General features: G+C 39.8%; 1 protein-coding gene across 2 annotated transcripts in view; it reads left to right on the plus strand.

The window, feature by feature from the left end:
• Positions 1-2,429: 2,429 nt before the first annotated feature.
• The window catches only part of FSHR (follicle stimulating hormone receptor), a 163,506-nt gene continuing 145,307 nt past the window's right edge, over positions 2,430-20,628 (plus strand). For both annotated transcript variants that reach the window (XM_030857716.2, XM_030857717.2), the window contains exon 1: positions 2,430-2,581. In XM_030857716.2, coding sequence (XP_030713576.1) covers positions 2,430-2,581 — 152 coding nt within the window. The remainder of the gene's footprint in view (positions 2,582-20,628) is intronic.

The following is a 20,628-nucleotide window of genomic DNA, read 5'->3' on the forward strand; positions in this document are numbered from 1 at the left end:
TTGGTGCATGTAAAAAGGATGATGGTCTATATATAAAAGAGCTTAAATGCAAACCTATGCAAAATAGTAGTTACTTGAGATGTGATAATTTTACAAATGAAAGAAAAAAAAGAGGGTCTATTCAAAAAGCGGTTCTGGGAAAATTGTTTATCCATGTGGATAAAAACCATATGCCATTGAATAATACTGAAATTGGGTTCCCGACACGTACCACACATAAATATTAATACCTAATAAATTAAAGACTTAAATGTGCAGAGTAAAACTATACAAGTTTTAGAAGAAAACACAGGAGAATATTTTTATGGCCTCAGAATAAAGAAAGATCACAGGAGAATGAAAACATAAATGGTAGTATATTTATATAATGGAATATTACGCAGTAGTGAAATTTTACAAACTATAGCTACATATAGAAATATGGAAGGTCCTTTAAAATGTCATAGTGTAAGATAGCAAGTAACCAAAAACTAGTTAAGAGTAATACAATTTGTATAAAACTCAAAAACAAGCAAAATTAAGCAATATAATGTTTGGAGATGCATACTTTGGTAATAAAATTAATTTTAAAAAACAAAGGAATAATAAACACAAAATTCAGATTAAGGGTCACTTCTAGGCATAGGAACATGAGAGGGGTAAAGGAGAGACAACTACATAGATGCAATGTCGGTGGCATCTACTTCTTCAGTCTACAACTGTTCTACTATCTTGCTTAATAATTTACATTTACCTTATATATGTCATCTGTCAACTGTGAAGAGGACATAGTTTTAAAATCAAAATCTCAGTTAAAAAATGTATAACTCATTTATGCTCAAATTTATGCTCGTTATATGAGGACTAATTTAGTTATAACTAGAGCTCTCCAACATCTCAGTGGGGATTTGTGGGGTAGGTGTATGGGTGAGAAGTTCAACTGGTAATGAGTATTTTGGTCAGTGGAGTTATTCAAACAGAGGTAAGTCAACCCCTTTACATCAATGTGGATATTTTAAAGTAAACTTAAGCCTTAGTTAATTTATTGAATTAAGACCCTTCCACATCTGAAAGACTATGACTCCATGCATCAATTGGTGAATGAAATAATTTAACTGTTCATGTTAGCCAAAACTGCTGGCATATAGAGTCTATATAGATACTGCCTTGACCTTCCAGTTCTGGAGTTAGAATGAATCAGTTGCTCCCAGAAGAAGCCAGGGAACAACTTCACCCTAAAAGTCACTTGCTTCTGTTTTTCCCTTAATGATTATTTAATCCGTTCATCATATGTCATTATTCCTTGACGAGCTAGTAGAGAGGAAGAAAGGAGTGGGATCAATATATACTGCTTAGCATTTTCACATAACTCAATTTTATGCAACTAATTACTTAAAGATAGTGTTGAAGCTAATTTTAGCAAGTAATAAGCTTCAGGCAGGATCTCAGAGAATATTCCGCCTTTTAAACTTCATAGGTTCTGGAGTTGAAAGTTGAAGGCCCCTTTACTGACAGTGTGGCCAAACGTTCCTGAGATCCTCGCCATCTCCTTGATGGCGAGTGTCAACAAAAGCGCCACGATCGTCACCTACAGAGAACATGTAAAACTAAGTTAAAAGCATAGATTAAATAAACTCATTTGTGCCAGCTTCCAAAAGGCAAAGGCAATCTTCAGAGCCTCGAAATGAGAGAAGCCAGAAAGGCTATGCCATAGAGAGTGGACAGCTGGCATCTACTAAACCCCACTGAAAACACAGCCCATTCCATAGGTCGCTCAGAGGAGTCAGTTATCTCTGTGGACTCCCCTCTCAGAAGTGCCTTCTACCTAACACAATCTGCCTGGGGCTCACTAACCCACTGCCTGTCTTCTGAGCAACACCATTTTTGGTTAATAATTCCAGCAAGGAAGAGGATCAATGAGTACAACCCAGAAGTTCTGGTTTTATATCAAGTGGACTGGAGGAAGACGCTGAGGCCAAGACTAGAAACAGGTCCCTGCCCTTCACCCAGTGACACTCTTAGTGATGTTTCACATTCCAGACTGTGTCTTTTTTGGAGAAAGTCAAAGTCGGTGACCAGTCATGTCACTGGTTTGAGAAAAAAACAGTGACCAGGAAGGACATTTCTACAGTCAAATTAATATAAACTATTCCAGACACGCATCAAGGTTCTATTTGCCATCTTCCTTGGGTCAGGGTGTAATAAACTCAATCAAGAAAGATAAGGGAGTAACTTATCTTGCTTCCCCTAAAATCAATGCTAGCACACAGGCATTTTGCTATTTGTCTGGAAGTGACCGAAGGGCGGGGTGGGGGGGAAGCATCCCTGGGTGGGTCACGTGACCCTACCAGCTCCCAAGGCAGATCTGTTCTCACAAGGGAAGCCTCTGAAACCTGTGCCGGTTTTTCTCTGCAGACGCAGGAAGAAAGCAGGTGGATGGATAAATAAACATGGCCTTGCTCCTGGTGGCCTTGCTCACATTCCTGAGCTTGGGCGCAGGATGTCATCATCAGATCTGCCACTGCTCTAACAGGGTTCTCCTCTGCCAGGAGAGCAAGGTGACAGAGATTCCCTCCGACCTCCCCAGGAATGCGGTTGAACTGTGAGTATCAGAGACAGTGGGAACGACAGCGTGGCCGGTATTTGTGTGTTGCATGCTATTATTATTTTCACATTGGACTGATAACTGTTGGGCTAAAATATTTCTGCCCTGACCAAAGGCTTACATAAAACAAACTCCCCCGGCCCAACACTCCCGCCCTGCGGTTCTCTAAGGATCGTAGTAAGACTTTGTCTTAGAATTGTCGGGGAAGGGCAGCACGGAGACCCAAATCCAAATGCAAAGGGAAGAGTTTTTCGTTGTTTTCAACACTTCTGCTCTTGGGTGCCATAGACTCTTTGGTGAAACCAGAAAAATAAAACTAAGAAAAATCAGAAACCTAGAAGAGTTAGGGTTGGAGGGAGAAAGACGCCTTCGATTTAAGTGGAAGGCGCGGTGTGTTTCCTGAGGACACTGAATTCAAGAAGGCAAGAGTCACTACTGCTTTGGAGGCACCAGCAAGTAATCCCTGAACTGAGACTCTGTTTCCTGGGGAAAAAGGAATTGTAAGGGAGGGAAGGGGTGTGAAAAAAGGAAGAAAGAAAAGAGAAAAGGAGGCAGAGAGGGATGGAGAGAGACAGGATAATCTTTCATACCCCTGGGAAAGTGTGATTCCCAACTTTAGATTTTTACTGAACTATTTTAATAGGAAGTAGACGGACTCTAAGAATTGGACAAGATCTTAGACATCATTTCACTCTATCTCTTTACTTTGCAATGGAGGAATCCGGGGTCTGGAGAGTAAAGAGAATTGCCCAAACTCTCACAATGAGTTGAGACAGAGCCTAAACTAGAAAGCAGGCCTTTCGCCTCACAGTCAACTATCCTTCCCTTAAAGTCCCATGTCCACTGCATTAGAGCAAGAGGAAAGCGGAACTGTTTAGTTGTCCAATTACTATTGATATTTTCCCCGAGAACTGGCAAGTGGTGGCTGAGAGACTGTAGATCTGCTCAGTGGTTTTATCCCAAGGATTTGAAACAGAAGCTGCTATTCTGGAAGCCTGTTTTAATCTTGGTTCCCCAAAGCTACGCATGACTCTTATGTTACTGCAGAAGGTGGTCACCTTTTTGTTTACCAATTACCTTACCTACACTCAAACACGATGGTGCTGCACTTCAGATTTTCATTCAGGGACAAACGGCCGCAAGACCGACTAGGTTCTGCTTGTTCCTTTTTCCCTTGACATCACAAGCCCTCCATTCCTACCCAAAGGCAGCTGCAGCGGCAGGGAAAATAAGTGACCAACTGCGTGTTCTGGCTGAACCGCCTCAGATGGACAGCTACTCCCGATTATAAGGAGGAACGCACCTATGCACAGTCTGCTTTCTTACTTGATCATAAACACAGGAGGGAGCCGGTGTACCTGAGCTCCTGTAAGAAGTCACCCATTCCTAAGCGACTTTGAACAATTACTTAACCTCTTTTGAGCCTCAGGTTCCTAACTTCTAGAGGGTTTAATACAACCTGCTTAGTCGGATGGTGGTGAACGCTAAATGATACGGCCCCCCAACACACACACACAATTTCTACCTCTCCTGGCCCTTCTCTTTTTTCAATGTTTCCCCATGGGCCAAGCAGTACCAACCAGTCGCTAAAGCAGACAGCCTCTAACGAGACTTAATTTTACGGTGATACTCCTCTATCCAAAACTCCCTTCTGTGCTAGGCTGTCTGCTTTCTGGTACCTCTTTACTAGAAGAGAGAATTTTTTTCATTCTGCATAGAACAACAGGGAGTAGCCAGATGTGAGCCGCAGTCTGTGGAATGCCCACTTCCGATTTAGACTATAGCTGAGAGTGGCTGAATATTTCTGGCTTCAGTAGGGTTTAGGCAGCCTGAGACAACATAGCACCGTGAATAAAGTACTCAACTAGGTGAGCAGGGTCAGGAATGGAGGGAATTCTCAGGTTATAGTCACAGGTGGGCCTTTAATTGATTATGACAAGTCAGAGATGGAAGAGTGTGGACTCTAGATCGCAAGAGACCTGGGTTCTAACCCAGACTATGACACTGCTTTTTGTTCTATCACGTGGGCTCTTGGCTGTATCATGGAAATTGCAATGTGTACCTTTTTCAGAGTTGCTGTGAGGATTAAATGGAGGATTAAAACATCCAGCACAATGCCTTGCAAGTGGCAGGGGAGGGGGGGATTGTTGTTGCCTTCGTCATCTGTAAAATACTAGAGAAAAAAACACCACAGAGGGCATTCAGGATGATCAAATGAATCAATAGGAATGAGAATGCTTTGAAAAATGGATGTAAAGCTCTTCATAACTTTGAGATAGTTTACAGCAACCCACTGATTTAAGAATAATCTCCTCCTCCTCCCAGTGGCCAGAGCTCTCCCTCTCCGTTCCCTTACTTTCTGAGTAAGAAAATGTGTTCCTTTAGGCTTTCAGTATTTTCCAAGAACTCAAGGAGCAGGTTTCATCCCGACCATGGGCAAAGGGTTTTTGATTTCAAACTTAACTTAGAAACTCAGCTTTACCTGGGGGCAGTCAATGAATCTAGAAAGGCCCCTTTGATCTCGCTTAATTCTTCCTGGAGTTAGAATTTCTAAGAAGAATGTAAACACCCATTCAAAACTTGAAATTTTAAGTCTAAGTGACTGTGTGGATACAGGTATCTTTTTCTCCAGCGGGGTCAGATGGCCACAATACTAGAAGAAAAGACTCCACTGATGGCCATTCTTGGCGTAGGGAGATCTGTACTGAGATTATATTATATAGGCTGCCTGTGTTGACCCCTCTCCTCACAGCAAGTTCCTGTATCTCATTGCCATCTCAACTGACCAGCACTTACTTCTAATTATCTAATTATATTTTTCCCTTTTATTTTCTTCCTTTGCTATATATTCCTCGTTTTGCTGTTTTGGTTTAGATCACTAGCCGTATACCATAACCATAGACTACTGTTTAGATAGGAACTAGTTTAGTCTTTCCTTAGTAGGTCCTTCGTTCGGAGGGATGTTATCAGTATTACGCCAAAAGGAAAGCCTTTCGCTATGCCAATAAGGTTCTGTGATCTCCAAGAGGAAAATAGATTTTTTGATGCTTGCAAACAATTTCAATTGTGGAATTTTTTCTTTAAGAGCGTCTTCCAGGATTAATATTCTGAGAACAGTTTGAGAAAGGCTGGTTCGAAGTTGGTCTATCCAACCCCAGCCACCAGTACAGATTCCCTGTAAAGTCTGCACTGCAGCCCAGATCCCCTGACTCCCAGTTCAGTGCTCAATAACAGCTAAAGGTGGACCTCTGGCTGATTTTCATTGCTTTACGCCTGACAAGCAACTATTTAAGACCACCATGTGTCCTCATGAAGGAGATGGTTCTGAACTATAGAGTAAAGCCACCACAGAACTAGATGTTACTCTTTCAGAGGTGTAGAAAGGGATGGATTATAAAACTACTAACGCCACTGTTGACTTCTTCATTTGTTGAATATTGATAATTCAATTCACCTCATCATGTAGGTTTCATGTTTCCAATTGCCCACATCTAATGTTTTACAAACTCCCTTCATACTGCTACAGGAAGTAATTCTTTTTTTTCTTTGCCATCTTCTTTGCTTGGGATCTGAACATCTAAAGCCTGGATTAAATAATTATGTGCTAATCTACCTCCTTGCTACCAATCTCTCTCTTCTCCAAACCAGCCTGAACATCGTCATTCTAGGCTTCTCCATTAAACACCACTGCCACCATGTTATGATTCCCCAGTTCACAATCATTCCGTGGCTCATCTTTCTGACTTTACCTCTCACCTTTCACCAACAGGAACCATCTACTCCGCCAGGCTGATAAAGACTTGCTCTCAAGCTCAGTTTGTGTCCCGAGGTGTTTATGTCATACCACTTGCTTATGTAATCTTCAATTACTTCTTTGTCTCTTGAAATCCAACCTACTTATCATAAGCTTACTCAAAGGTTGCTTCCCTGACCATTACATTTTCATTTAATCTGAATCCCGGTGCCGTTCATTTCATAATCTTGCTTTGCCCTTAGTTTTTCGTATGTATCTTATTTCCGCAACTGAAGTGAAAATTTCCTTTGTGCTCCTTATTGTGCCTGGCTCAATGCAATGTAGTTTCTGGGGCCTCGATTACATGTAGAACAAATGGTACAATAAATAAGGGGGAATTGCATCTATTTATTTGCTCCGCTCCTCAGTATCGAAGAAAAGATTCTTATAAAAGATGATTATTGCTCTCCCTGTGGTGAACTACTATAGGATTTGATAGTTTCCTTGTTTTCTTCGCTTTTTTATGTGTTTATTTTTTTTAAAATGCCTGTATATCATTCTGGAATCCATTAGTTTATTCAGAAAGAGAGATACATAGACTAGAAATAAAGTCTACTAAGTTAAAAGCTGAATATTCTATATTTTAGGCACGCCACTCAGTTCTCTTGACTTAATAATACCTGTCTCTCTATTTCTAAAAAGCCTACTGAAAGGATGAGTGAAATTACCTAAACAAAATCACTTTAAACCAGATAAAAATGTTCAAAGAAATATAATTTTTGCCAATTAAGGTCAAATTCCAAAGCCTGAATGTTAGGTTTCTTGTGTTTCCCAGATGTGCTTTGATTATTGTAGTCTGCTTGGATATTAAAACCAAACACCCAAAAAAAAAAAACCAAACACCCCACTGTGCAGATTGCTCTGGGTGCCCATATCTGGAGACTCTTACTGTCTTGTTTAGATATTTCTTTGAGAGAAACGAACAGCACAGTTTTCATGCTAATGCATACATAAGCTTTCCTCTCAAAACAAAACCCTGCACCTGCTTTAGTGAGAAATGATATGTCTATGTCCAACATTTGGAATTTAATTGGACTGGGGTAAGGAAGGTTTATATTTCCTGCAGAGGAATCAGAAAAAGGAACAGCTATAGAATGCAGTAACTTGAAAGGGGAAAAGTAAAAATTATATTGCAGCGGAAATAAATTCTTTAAAGTAGAAGATGAAATCTACTCTGAGAATTGGCTAAGAGCTATAATTTACAGAGTCATTTCAGCTATTGAAAAGTAAGGGTTTGATAGTGTAGACCTGCACTGCTTGGTGATGATAAAATCCCCTTGCTTACCTAAAGGTCAGTGCTGTCCTTCTTCCCCCAAGTCTTCTGCCAAAGAAGCCTAAGCTTCAGAAGCAGGAAATCTTGGCAGCAAATGGAAAATTCATTTAATGTTTGATTTTCCTTCTCCAAAACCACTAATTGGGTTATCCAGTCACTGTGGTTGATTGGACTATTTATTTTTAAGCTGTTAGATTTAAACTCTCCAATTTAGCTTTATTTAGACTAGATTCTAGCTTATATATCCCATAAGGTCACCTAGGAAAGAGAGTAATTATTTTTAATTGCTTAGGATCTGATGATCATAATGAGAATTGGATGTTTCTTCTTAATCTGACCTCTCCCTGAAGTATCTCTGGGCATGTTTTGGGTCTCTGACCTGAACATGTCATTACCTTGTTCTTTCATATGGAATATGGCAACTGATCTGAAAGTCTTCAAGGGATGTTCAAAAACTCTTTTTGAGTAAAGCAACCAAACCCTTGCCATAGACCTGAAGTCAATTATAGTTTTAGTCTCAGGAGTGGCTAACGTCTACTCTCTCTCATATCCTCTCCCAGAGTTGGCTCTCTTTTCAGCTAGAGCCAACACACAGCCATCACAGAATCCTGTTTGCACAAATCTGGAATACATACAGCATGAGCCAACTTTTGTATCTCCTTGATGCTAAGATTGATGAAAACTTCTAAGAAATAGGAACCCTAAGAGTTCAGCTGTTTTAATGAATCAGAGAGATCAATTGAGGATATGGGAGAGAAAATTCATCAGTAGATTGGTGAAAGGTGGAAGTAAAACAGTGCTGAGGTTTCTTTCAATTTTAAAATGCTTTGATTTTACAAACATCTTCAGGCATCAAACTTCCCAAAACCAACAGGCTTTTTCTAGGCCTCCAGAGTCCAACACGTATGTAATTCCTAAATTTCTGTATTTCAGTTGTGGGATTTTGAAGGGGGATGTGGTTCTTAGGCTTAATAGACAGTTCTGTTAAGTTTTATAAATGCAACACGGAAAACCTCCCCACAGACACCTCTCTATGGTTACTTTCAGTTTGGGGTTTTAAAGGAAGACTTTGTGAGGGATCCCATCTCCAAAAATGACTTTGTAACTAGATAAACGAAGGCTGATTGGAGGTCATGGAACATTTCATACAGAACCTCCTGGAATACAAGGGCATTGAAAAAATAAAAGAAGAGCCAGAGCCTTGAGCACTAGATTTCAGGAGTGGCCCCAGGATAAAATATCCTGTCCCTTCTAAGAAAGTCTACTAAGTTTTGGTTCAGAAGATAGGATCACATCCCTAGAAGACAGGGTACTTGTGCTTGTGCTTCTGCTTCACTCATCAGCTCAGGGTAACAGCTTCTGAATCAGCCTCTATGCCTTCAGCCTTCTCCCCTCCCAACCCTCTGCTCTGAGTCCTGGCTCTGGTTTAATTTCTCTGTGGGCTCCAATGCCCAGATTCAGGACAAAAGTCCAAAGTCATAAGTTCGACATTAAGTTCCTCCATATTTTGTCCTCAAATTTAAGTCTCCTATCATCTCTCTCAGCTTCTAGCTTTTCTACACTTTGCTCTATGGACTATTTCCTAATCCCCAGCTCCCAAACATACCTTATATTCCCCTACCTAAATACTATTATTTTCTCCAACCTGAAATGAATCCTACTCTAATAGAGTCAGCTTTTGAGACCAGGTAAGATGCTCATTTTTCATGAAGTTTTCTTTCAACATCAAATATTTATTGATTATATTTGTGCAAGGCACTATACTGGACACTTGGGAGAAAAGAATCAATAGGGGAGGCACGGGGCCTGTTCTCATGGAGCTGCTAAAAGAGAAGAGTATCAAACAAGAAACGACAATAATGCCTTTCCTCACTTTTACCCACAACAATAAAAATCCCCCTCAGAACCCGGAACGGTCACTGTCAAAACCACTCATTTGACAATTAACTGCAAGTTGCCTTGTACAATCTGAAATCATAGATTGTGAGAGTTGGAAGAAACAGATGCCTAATGAAGGCCAATGAGGAGACGTCTGCCTGCCTGATGCCGGAGAAAAAATGGATGCGAAGACGGGTGCCTGCCTGTCCCATCTACGATAGATTTGCTCTTTTGACCACCTAGGGTTGATTTCAGGAGCTGTGCAGGGCCACTTCCAGACACTTTATTTTTTTAAAAGGTCAGAAACTCCTATCTTTATTTTACAAGGAAAACACAGCCCTCAAATAAAACAGAACGACAAATGAACACCAGCAAATTTATGGTAAGGCTTAACTGGCAGACGTCCAAATATTTGACTAGAAATTTTCAAATTGGGCAAATACAAGGGTCTGGGTCCTTTGAGTTGGGATAGAGGAGAAGGGTACAGAAGGTGGAAAACAGCACCAAAAGTGGAAGCTTAGGCTGCACTGTTTTCTTTGCTACCCTCATAATTTCCCGAAGCTGCTTGTGCCCGTGAACACTATTAAGTGATATTGGGGAGACAGTGGGTAAAAGGAGTTTATGTGTCAATGCACAGTGTATGACAGCTTCCCTTCAGAGCAGCTGAACGTCATCTAATCTGGTAATCAGACAGAGTTAGTCTTAACAAAGCCCAGATGTCTCTTCTGAAAATGATATACCTTAAAAACGTCTACCTTGGCATAAGCAGGCCACTAATAAATTCTTGAATGCTCTAGAATTTATAAGCAATTTCTCTTCCTTCTAAATTTCAAACTGTTTTTGCATGGCTATGTTTAGAATAGAAAAACAAATTGAATGCAAAAAAAAATAAATGATCACTCTCCATCATCAGATCACAGCCTGAGCAAGTATCAACAGTCAGCCCCAAACCCTTCCACTGCCATATGCCCACCAAGGCTAATTTCCGCTCAGGGCAGGAACGAATTTAATTGGTGTTTCTTTATGGTGTTTCTTTCTTCACTTAATTGGTGTTTCTTTTATGGGCAAGCAGTGTAGACTTTCCATAAGTAAATATATTGGGGGTGGGGTGCAGCAGAAAATACAAGAAACACTCTTTTAATTTAGAAAACAAACTGGAAAGGCAATGAAAGCAAATATGAGATTTATGGTGAACAGCAAAGCGGTCATCTGGAATCCTGCACACAGTAGCAACATTGTTTATCAGGCCCCTGATTGTGAAAATCGGCTGAGCTCCTTCAATAAGAACATACCGTCTTAGAATGGCATCTGATTCCCCCAAACAAATATTAGGCACAAGAGGAAAGAGAACAAACAGTTGTGATAACCAGATAGGAAAATTACAAAGTAGCTCTGGAAGCAGAGCTATAGGGTAAGAAGAAACAAAACAAGAGCCACAGAAGTATAAATAAAAGGAGGGGCTGGGCCTCTGAGTCGGGGAATCACTGTGTCAATATCTAGGTCTTGCCTCTTGGGCTGGGCAAAGTCCCTGGAGAAGATTCTTCCAAGCTCCTACCTGGAGAGTGAAGCCCTACTGCCAGCATTCTGATGGCTGGGGAGAAGGGCTGGGGGGTCTCAGCATCCGGCAGCCATAAGTGGTCTCTGTGATCTCCAGTTCAGAAACTCTCTATTCTACTCTCTTTAAAGAATAAACCTATCTGCCTATGTTTTCCTCTCGGAGTCTTATGGTTTCTGCTCCTATATTTAGGTCTTTAATCCGTTTTGAGTTTATTTTTGTATATGGTGTTAGAGAATGTTCTAATTCTTTGTTTTACATGTAGCTGTCCAGTTTTCCCAGCACCACTTACTGAAGAGATTGTCTTTTCTCCATTGTATATTCTTGACTCCTTTGTTGAAGAGTAATTGGCCACAAATTTGTTGGTTTAGTTCTGGACTCTATTCTGTTCCATTGATCTATGTGTCTGTTTTTGTGCCAGTATCATATTGTTTTGATTACTGTAGCTTTGTAGTATAGTCTGAAGTCAGGGCACATGATTCCTTCAGCTCTGCTCTTCTTTCTCAAGATTGTTTTAGCTATTTGGAGTCTTTTGTGTTTCCATACAAATTTTTAACTTATTTGTTCTACTTCTGTAAAAAATGACATTGGTATTTTGATAGGGATTACATTAAATCTGTAGATTGCCTTGGGTAGTATGGTCATTTTAACAATATCTTTTTATTACTGAGTTGTGAGAATTTGTGGTACATTCTAGATACAAGTCCCTTATCAGATGTATGATCTGCAAGTATTTTGTCCCATTCTGTGGGTGGTCTTTTCACCTTCTTGGTGGTGTCCTTTGAAGCACAAAGTTTTTAATATTGATAAAATCCAGTGTAATTTTTGTTGTTGTGATATTTGGTTTTGGTTTCATATCCAAGAATTCCTTGCCAAATCCAAGGTCACGAAAATTTATTTCTATGTTTTCTTCTGAGACTTAAAGTTTTAGATCTTACATGTTGGTCTTCGATCCATTTTGATTTAATTTTTGTATATGATGTCAAGTAATTGTCCAACATCATTTTTTGCATGTGGCTATCCAGTTGTCCCAACACCATTTGTTGAAAAGACTATTTTTCCCCTACTGAATAGTCTTGGCATCTTTGTTGAAAATTATTTGTCCATAGAGATGTGAATTTATTTCTGGACTCTAAATTCTGTTCCATTGATCTATATATCTATCCTTGTATCAGTACCAAACTGTCTTGGTTGTATGGAGAATGTTCCATGTGCACTTGAGAAGACTGTATAATCTCTTGTTGTTGGGTTGAGGGTTCTATACATGTCTGTTAGATCTAGTTGGTTTATAGCATTGTTCAAGTCTCCTATATATTTGTTGATCTTCTGTCTAGTTGTTCTATTATTGAAAGCAGGGTATTGAAGTCTTCCACTTTTATTTTCAAATAACCTATTTCTTAATTTCTGTCAGTTTTTGCTTCACATATATTGGTGCTCTGTTATTAGGTATATATATGTTTTTAACTGTTACATCTTCCTGATGGATAGAAACTGTTATCCTCATAAAATATTCCTCTTTAAATCTAGCAACACTGTTTTGTTTTAAAGTCTCTTTTTTCTTATATTAGTATAGCTACTCCAGATTTCCTGTGACTGGTATTAGTATAGCTGGTATTTGTATAGCTACTCCAGATTTCCTATGGCTGCTATTTGCATGATGTATATACTATTTCAATCCTTTTACTTTGAATCTATTTGTGCCTTTGAGTTTAATGTGTGTCCTTTAGAAAATATATGGCTAGACCATATTTTTAGTCTAGTTTGTTAATCTCTGTCTTATGACTGGATTGTTTGATCCATTCACATTTAATGTTATTACTGATATAGGTGGATTTACATTCACCATTTTTGTTTTCATCTGACTTTGGTTTTATTTACATCTGACTTTTTGTTTTCTATATGTCTCATGTCTTTTTTCTTCCTCTATTCCTCATTTACTACTTTCTTTCACATCAAGTGAATCTTTTCTAATGTAGCGTTTAAATTTTTTAATGACTTTTTACTATATTTTTGAGATTTTGTTTTTCTAGTGGTTGCTCTAAGGTTTATCATATACATCTTATCAGAATCAGCTAGGTTAATGAGAAAGAGAGAGAGAGAGAGCGCGCAAGCTGTATGGTGTGGAATATGTTACCCCTATATAGCTCTACTCCTTAACAATTAAGAGAAGAAAAGAAAAAAATTTGCAGTTATAGAGTCTTTTATAATTACATAATTACCTTTACCAATGCTTTTTGTTTGTGTGGATTTGAATTACTATCAGGGGTCACTTGTTTCAGCCTGAAAAACTTCCTTTAACATTTCTTATAAGGCAGGTCTAATAGCAACAAATTCTCTAAGCTTTTGTTTACCTTAGAAAACCTTTATTTTGCCTTCATTTTTGAAACATGGGGTTTCTGGTTATAGTGTTCTTGGTTAACAGGGTTTTTTTTTTCTTTGAACACTATAAATATGTTATCCCAGCTCCACCTCTGGCCTCCATTGTTTCTGATGAGAAGTGAGCTGTTAACCTTGTTGACGGTCCCTTGTAAGTAATGAGTCATTCTTCTCTTGCTGCTTTCAAGATTTTCTCCTTGTCTTTGATTTTCAGCATTTTTACTGTATTGTGTTTGTTTATGGGTCTCTTTGTGTATATTCTACTGGAATAATATTGAGCTTACTAGATGTTTTCAATAAATCTAGGAGGTTTTCAGCTATTATTTTTCCAAATATTTTTTTCCTCCTTTTTCTTTCTCCTCTCCCCGATACTTCCATTATGCACATATTGGTGTGCTCAATTTTGTCCCATATTTCTCTGAGGTTCTCTTCATTTTTCTTCATTCTTTTTTTCTGTTTTTGGCTTGCATAATCACTATTGGTTTATTTTCAATTTTTCTATTTCTTTCTTCTGCAAGTTCAAATCTACTGTGATTTGAGACACTCGTGATTTTTTTAAATTTCATTTTAGTTTTAAAAATAATTGCTATCTCTTTATTTATATTCTCTATTCAATGCAATATTGTCAGCATATTTTCCTCTATTTCTTTAATCATGCTTTTCTTTACTTCTGTGAACATATTCATAATGACTATGTTCAAATATATTTCTGTTAAATCTGACATCTGGTTATTCTCACAGGCAGTTTCTGTTGCCTGTTTTATTTTCCTGTTTCTTTGTATCCCTTTGATTTTTGTTTTTTTTTTTTCTTTCTTTTTCTTCTTTTTGTTTTTTTGCTGGAAACAACACTTCAGATAATCTATTGTAGCATTCTGGGTATTGGTTCCACCTCCATGACTTATTAGTGCTGTTTGTTTGTTTGTTGTTTAGTGACTACTAGCTAGATTATTTTAGTGAAAGCCTTTGATGTTGATTATCAAGAAGGCACAGCTTTGAATATGCCCACAGTCACCCTGGGAAGACAAGGTATTGGCAGGGCTCCCTTCCATTCTTTCCCTGACCACACCCAGATGTTAAACTTTACTACTTGCGGGCAGATTATGCTACTACTTTCAACAATTCCCAGGGCACAAATTCCTCTATAAACTAATCCAGTCAAATTGTGGCTCCTTCAACTAAATCATTTACGAGGTCAATGTTTGATATCCATTCTGACCCCAGGGGGATTCCTTCCAGCTGTCTTATTCCCCCGGTTCTCTCCTGTAGACTAATTGTCCTATGTTATATATCTATTAGATCCATGAATATCCCAGTTGCCTTTACCATACCTTTGCTGTTCTTGAGAGTGCTCTCAGGCTTAAACTTCTCCATCCTCTGCTGCAAATGAAATCAGTTCCCTTGGGAAGAGAATACCAGATACGCACTTCACAGTCTGCTTCTCACTTCGGGCAAAATCTCAGCCAGGGCTCTGGAGCCAGGAGTGGATTCAAAGGCAAACTTCTCTCTGAGACCCTCATTCCAGAAGTTAAACACTTGAAGGAAGGTAGAGTAACAACCTGAGATGTTCTTGGCTTGATTCTTTTGGCTTGGAACCACCACCTCATGAGCCCTGGGAAGAGTTTTGGATCTCCAATATTCTCAGCAGGCCATACCCAAGATAGAGCCTCTGGTGCACAAGTGTGCCTTGGTTAAAAAGAAAGGAGCTCCCACTTCCCAACCACACTTGCCCAGAATGCAGCCTCAGCAACACGCAGCTGGAGGCAGAATGAGAAATGCTAAAGTCCTGCTTCTCCTGGAAGAAAGCCCTCCACCTGGAAGCTGGGAAGAGACGAAACCCTGTGTTCTTGACTTCTTGCCTTCTGGAGTAGAGTCTCCACTTCTCTGAGGTGGGAGGGGAGAGGGAGGCCGTAGTTTTGATTTAAGTAACACACTCTTGCCTTTTCTTAACTAGATTTTCATAGATTTTCTTGAATAGATGTTTCCTCCTTTGCTCTTTGCCCTCAGGACCATTTCCAGAGGCTTTGAATAGTTTTCTTTCTTCTTCGGTTGGTTTGCTTTGTTTTTGTAATTTTTACCAGGTTCACTACAGAGCTGGTCAGCTGAGCTCCTCACACAGTCGTGCTGAAAATCAATCACACCACTATGTTCTTGATCAAGCAAAGCAAAGGGGGAGCTGGTTGTGGCTGAAAGCAGAAAAGCAGTCAGGTACCCAGGATTATCCTCTCTGAAGTTCTTGGTGTGCCCTTGGACAAAGGAGGACAGTTGGGCAAGCCAGGAATCAATTTTTCACCCCATTTTTACTTTAATGTTTTTCATATACATTATTAGTTTTAAATAATTCAGTACACATGTCCTAAATGTTGGTCTGGTGAATAGTAATGGCTCTATCACCTACCAAATAAGGCCACTAACTGCTTTCTTGGCAGGCATAACAGTTTCTTAAACATTGTGATATGGCGAGCAAAACAAGTGGAAATGGAATTATATCTGAAAGGATGGTTTCCAGGGTTGTTCTAGTTTATTAGATCAAAAGAGAAAAACAGATTTCTTTCCTCCTGAGCAGGCTAGAGACAAAATGACCTTCTCCCTGCGTGTTGACAGTCCTGACCATTTGACTGAAGTAATTTCAGCAACAGGGAGCATGCAGTTGTACCAAATGGAAAACAAGCCAAAAGCAACGTCAAAATCTTGAGTTCAGCATCTTCCCCGAAAAATCACTGAGACCCTAAACAAAGTGGTACATCATACACGACCTGCTACTACACGCATCACATCTTTATTGAATACTTACTGTGTGTACAGCCATTTGCTGGGATATAAGAGCCCATTTTGCAGTCCTGACATATGACCCTTTTAATGTAGCTGAAGAGAGTAGACACACACAGAGACATAGAAAAAGAGAACAAGGCTTTTCAAGTGATCATGTGATAACACAATAAGGACAGGGAATTCAGGACAAAATTTGACTACTGTGGAAGTTCCTTGAAGGGAGAGGTACCCACGCTCGCAATAAACAAACAAGGGTACTTCCTTGAATAGGTGAGATATGTGGTGGATATAAAGAAAAAAAGATTTAAATATGTAACAGTGAGGGAAGATGCTTAGTAGATAGAAAGAACACCTGGAGAGCTAGTCCAACAGCAGCAAATCAAAGAAATAGCTTTTTCTCCAGAAGGAAATAGTATTGTTTCTGAATTATCAATTTCATTTCTCAAAATGTGCCAAGCACAGCACTTGGGTGAGAGTGGGGGAAATTGGAGCATTTCCATTCCAGATCTCCAAATTCAAGAAAGATTATCTATCAGGGGAAAAAAAATGTTCTGTTTTAATAATTAGTGGAGGTTTGGGTAGAAAGAACCAAGGCATGATTCAGAGAAATTTAGTGGAGTGTGTTAAATGGCTTTACAAATCTCTTTGACTGAATGCAGAACAGACTAGACCCAGCCTGATTTTGCAGTTAAGAAATACAAATTACTTAAGTCACTAGAAGTATTTTCAAATAGAATCAGTTTTTTACTCAATTATTTATTTCAGTTGTCTGGAGTAGGGACTAGCTGAGGTCATATTACGCCTAGGAGATCTTTGGATCTAAAACCATATGTTTCTGAAATAAATAATTCTTTCAGAGAAACTTACTTAAACATTGGGCTAATTTACTCTTTCACACACTAAGCAAATAGACGCCAATTAGATCTAGATAACTTTTCCTAGAATTAACCTGAAATTAGCCATTTTGTTTGTTGATCCCCAACCCAACTGTTTTTCAAAAGAAAGGAAAAAAATGAATGAATAATTGAGCATAAAACAATAAATATCAAGAAAATGTTCCAAATATTCTGCCTCTCCATCTATTGTCTTCTTCTAACTGCTTTCAAGGTAAGCAGTCAAGATCAGCTACTGATGGCAGCCCATCTACTTTTTTTTTTTTTTTCTTCACATCTTCATTGGAGTATAATTGCTTTGGAATGGTGTGTTAGCTTCTGCTGTATAACAAAATGAATCCCCTATACGTATACATATAACCCCATATCTCCTCCCTCTTGTGTCTCCCTCCCACCCTCCCTATCCCACCCCTCTAGGTGGTCACAAAGCACCAAGCTGATCTCCCTGTGTTATGCGGCTGCTTCCCACTAGCTATCTATTTTACATTTGAGCCTAGGGGCAGGACAGGAATAAAGACGCAGACGTAGATAATGGACTTGAGGACACGGGGAGGGGGAAAGGTAAACTGGGACAAAGTGAGAGAGTAGCATTGACATATATATACTACCATCTACTTTTGGTTTTGCATCACTCTTAAGTTGTCTCCCTTCCAATAATCACGATGGTGTAAGTGACACTCCAGGGGAAATCGATTCCTTTTAACTAAATACAAAATCCTCCCTCGAATCATAATTGGGACTTTGTTGATTCTGCTGTTGTCCGAACACTTTGACAGACAGCCGACAGCCACCATCTTGTTTTCACCGAAGTTGAATAGCTTGTCTCCTGCAGCCTTTGGGGAAGATTTGCCAGCCTTTAGGAACAGCCCCCCTTGAGTAGGGAATAATTACAACTACTTAGATATCAGAATTGCATTTCCTAGAGACTGGCTCCATGTTGTTTTTCTCAAGATTGTTTAAAGGAAAACTCCTTTAACCCCCTAAAGGGATAGAGTCTTTTTCATTTTCTTTCTACTTAGAAAGATGTGACATCTACAGAAAGCATTTAGATTTGTAAGACCCTCAAAAACAAGGATGCCCATGCCCCTGTCTTAGGTCTGGCAAGTATCATGCATGTCTTAGACCTACCGCAAGCGATATTTCTGAATAAATGAAATGAATGGCTTGCAGTGAGTTGAACTGATGAGTTAAATTGAATTGGACTGGATTGAAATGAATTGAATTGGACTTCTCTGCACTGACAGAGTAGCTATCACGAAAGCAGAAGGAAGGTAAGGGTGTACCATTCACTAGCTAATCAGGGCCAGAACTCAGCATGATCAGGGAGTCCAGGCCCTCCTGGCTGCTGAGGACCAGAGGTTAAGTGATTTCCCAAGGACAGATAGCAAAGTGGGAGCAGAGCAGAGCCTCCAGACATAATAACAGTAAAGACAAATAATTGGGCTTATGTGTACTGTGTAAGTAGAATGACAGGCACAGCTCTAAGTGTCTCACTGTAGCATCCTTTTTACTCCTCATAGCAACCCCTTGGGGCAAGCCCCACTATTACCTACACTTTCAGATAAAGCAACTAGGCATCAAAGCAATTAAGTAATTTGCCCAAAGGGGCACATCCAGGATTTTTGGACTCAGGAAGCAAGACCCCAAGACACTGCTGTTAACCATTGCAAGACATCATGGGCAGGGAAGAAAAAGAGTTTATAACCACAGCTTAAATAAAAGTTTTAAGAAAGGATAATGACAACAATTTAAGGAAACGGAGAAACAGCAGAAAGGAGGAATTTTTTCCCCTCTTGAGGACGTGCAATTCTAAACCTGTTCCAATCTCCTTAATGTAAACATTTTTAAGACATCCAGATTTCACATCTCTTGGACTTCCTGAAGTTTGACCCTGGTAGGATCTGCTGAACCCTATTGTACAGAGTGTAGGTATGTCAGGGTTCTAATTTCTGGGAATGTCATAAAATAAAAGGTTTTTAAAAATAATACATAATCTCATATTTATATTTATCTATACTTTATAATCCAAAACATAGCCCCATAATGTTGAAAATGTTCAATTAATGTCTTGGGACACAGGCCCTAGTTAGTGCTGGACACCATGTTCATACTTCCAGAATGCAGGAATACTGACATGGCGTTATCTCCCTGCCCTGTGGGCACCAAAAGGCCTGTTGTCCACTGCTGAATTTTCTGCTCCCATCAGTGAGGCGTGACTGAGTGCCTCCACTGAGTCCTGCACATAGAGGTGTTCTAACCATCCTAGAGAATCAGAACCACACACGATTCTAATTACTGTATTCTAGTTCTGAAGATCCCAGCTCTTTAGAGTCCCTTGGCTTCCACAAGTTTGTGCAAACCCATCCTTGGTCCCTCACCATGTCTCTGGCACCTTGACGGAAGTCGACAATTTTTCTGGTGAGTTCAGGAAGCACAGAGAAAGGACAGATGCCTCCCTGCGGGGCAGGCCTGCAGGCCATCTCTGAAACCCTCACGTTCCACCGTATGATAGGTGTATCACAGGGCAAGGAGGCCAAACAGCATCTGGGAAGGATCCCAGGACTAGGCGTGAGAAGACCCGGGATCTGGTTCTAATCCCAAGAGCAGCTTCTTATCCAACCTAGGAAAATCATCTAACATCTAAGGGCCTCAGTTTACGCTCCTATAAAGTCACAGAACTGAACACGAGAATCCCTGAGGTCCCTTCCCTCCCCACCAAACAGCAGGAAAATTTGAGCCCTGAGAATGAACTCTGACTGAAATCATTCAACCCTTTAATAATCACACCAGCTTCATGACACGGTCACTGTCCTTCCCAGCCTACCACTTCCAGAGAGTCTGACAGCTTTGTCATATGTGATTCTAGGAATCTCACCTGTGCAGTGAAAGTCCTGCATTTTTTGCCAGCCTCTTTTTTCAGGCTTGTCATGATTAAGTGGCAGCAGGGAAAAGCTAAAGGACCGGGTGTCTTTTTATTGACAGCTTGCCCTGTAGACCCTGCCCCGAGAGGAGGAGAAGCACAGGTTAACAGAGCCCATCAGCCGTCCACAGTTTCCTAGGCTTTAGGTCTGTCAGCAGCTGACATTGTATCCTCATCACTACAGCGAGTGGCACAACCCAGGAGTGAGGGCCATTTCAGTGGGTGTGTATGTGTGTGATAATTCCTGGCTTTCCTTTCCTAAGTCCAATATTTAAAACCAAGAGCCCTGGAAATTTGAGGCAGTGGATGGCCTTAAAATTCCTTAAAGAGGTGAAGGCTGGGGTGGAGGGGAGGCACAGTAACGATTATGAGACAGATGTAACCTTAAAGAAAACAGACCTTTATCTTCTTAAAAATCATTCCATAGTCTACAGATCATGATTTGGATATTTAATTACATTCTTGTTTTCTGATGCTGCCCAGGCTAAACTTATGCCTGTCCCTAGCTCTTAGAATGTTACACTAAAAACTTACACTTAAAAACAAAAAAGAGCTTCTGAATAATTACATTATATCTCAGCATTAGC

Source organism: Globicephala melas, chromosome 12 (assembly GCF_963455315.2).
Source record: "Globicephala melas chromosome 12, mGloMel1.2, whole genome shotgun sequence".
NCBI lineage: Eukaryota > Metazoa > Chordata > Mammalia > Artiodactyla > Delphinidae > Globicephala > Globicephala melas.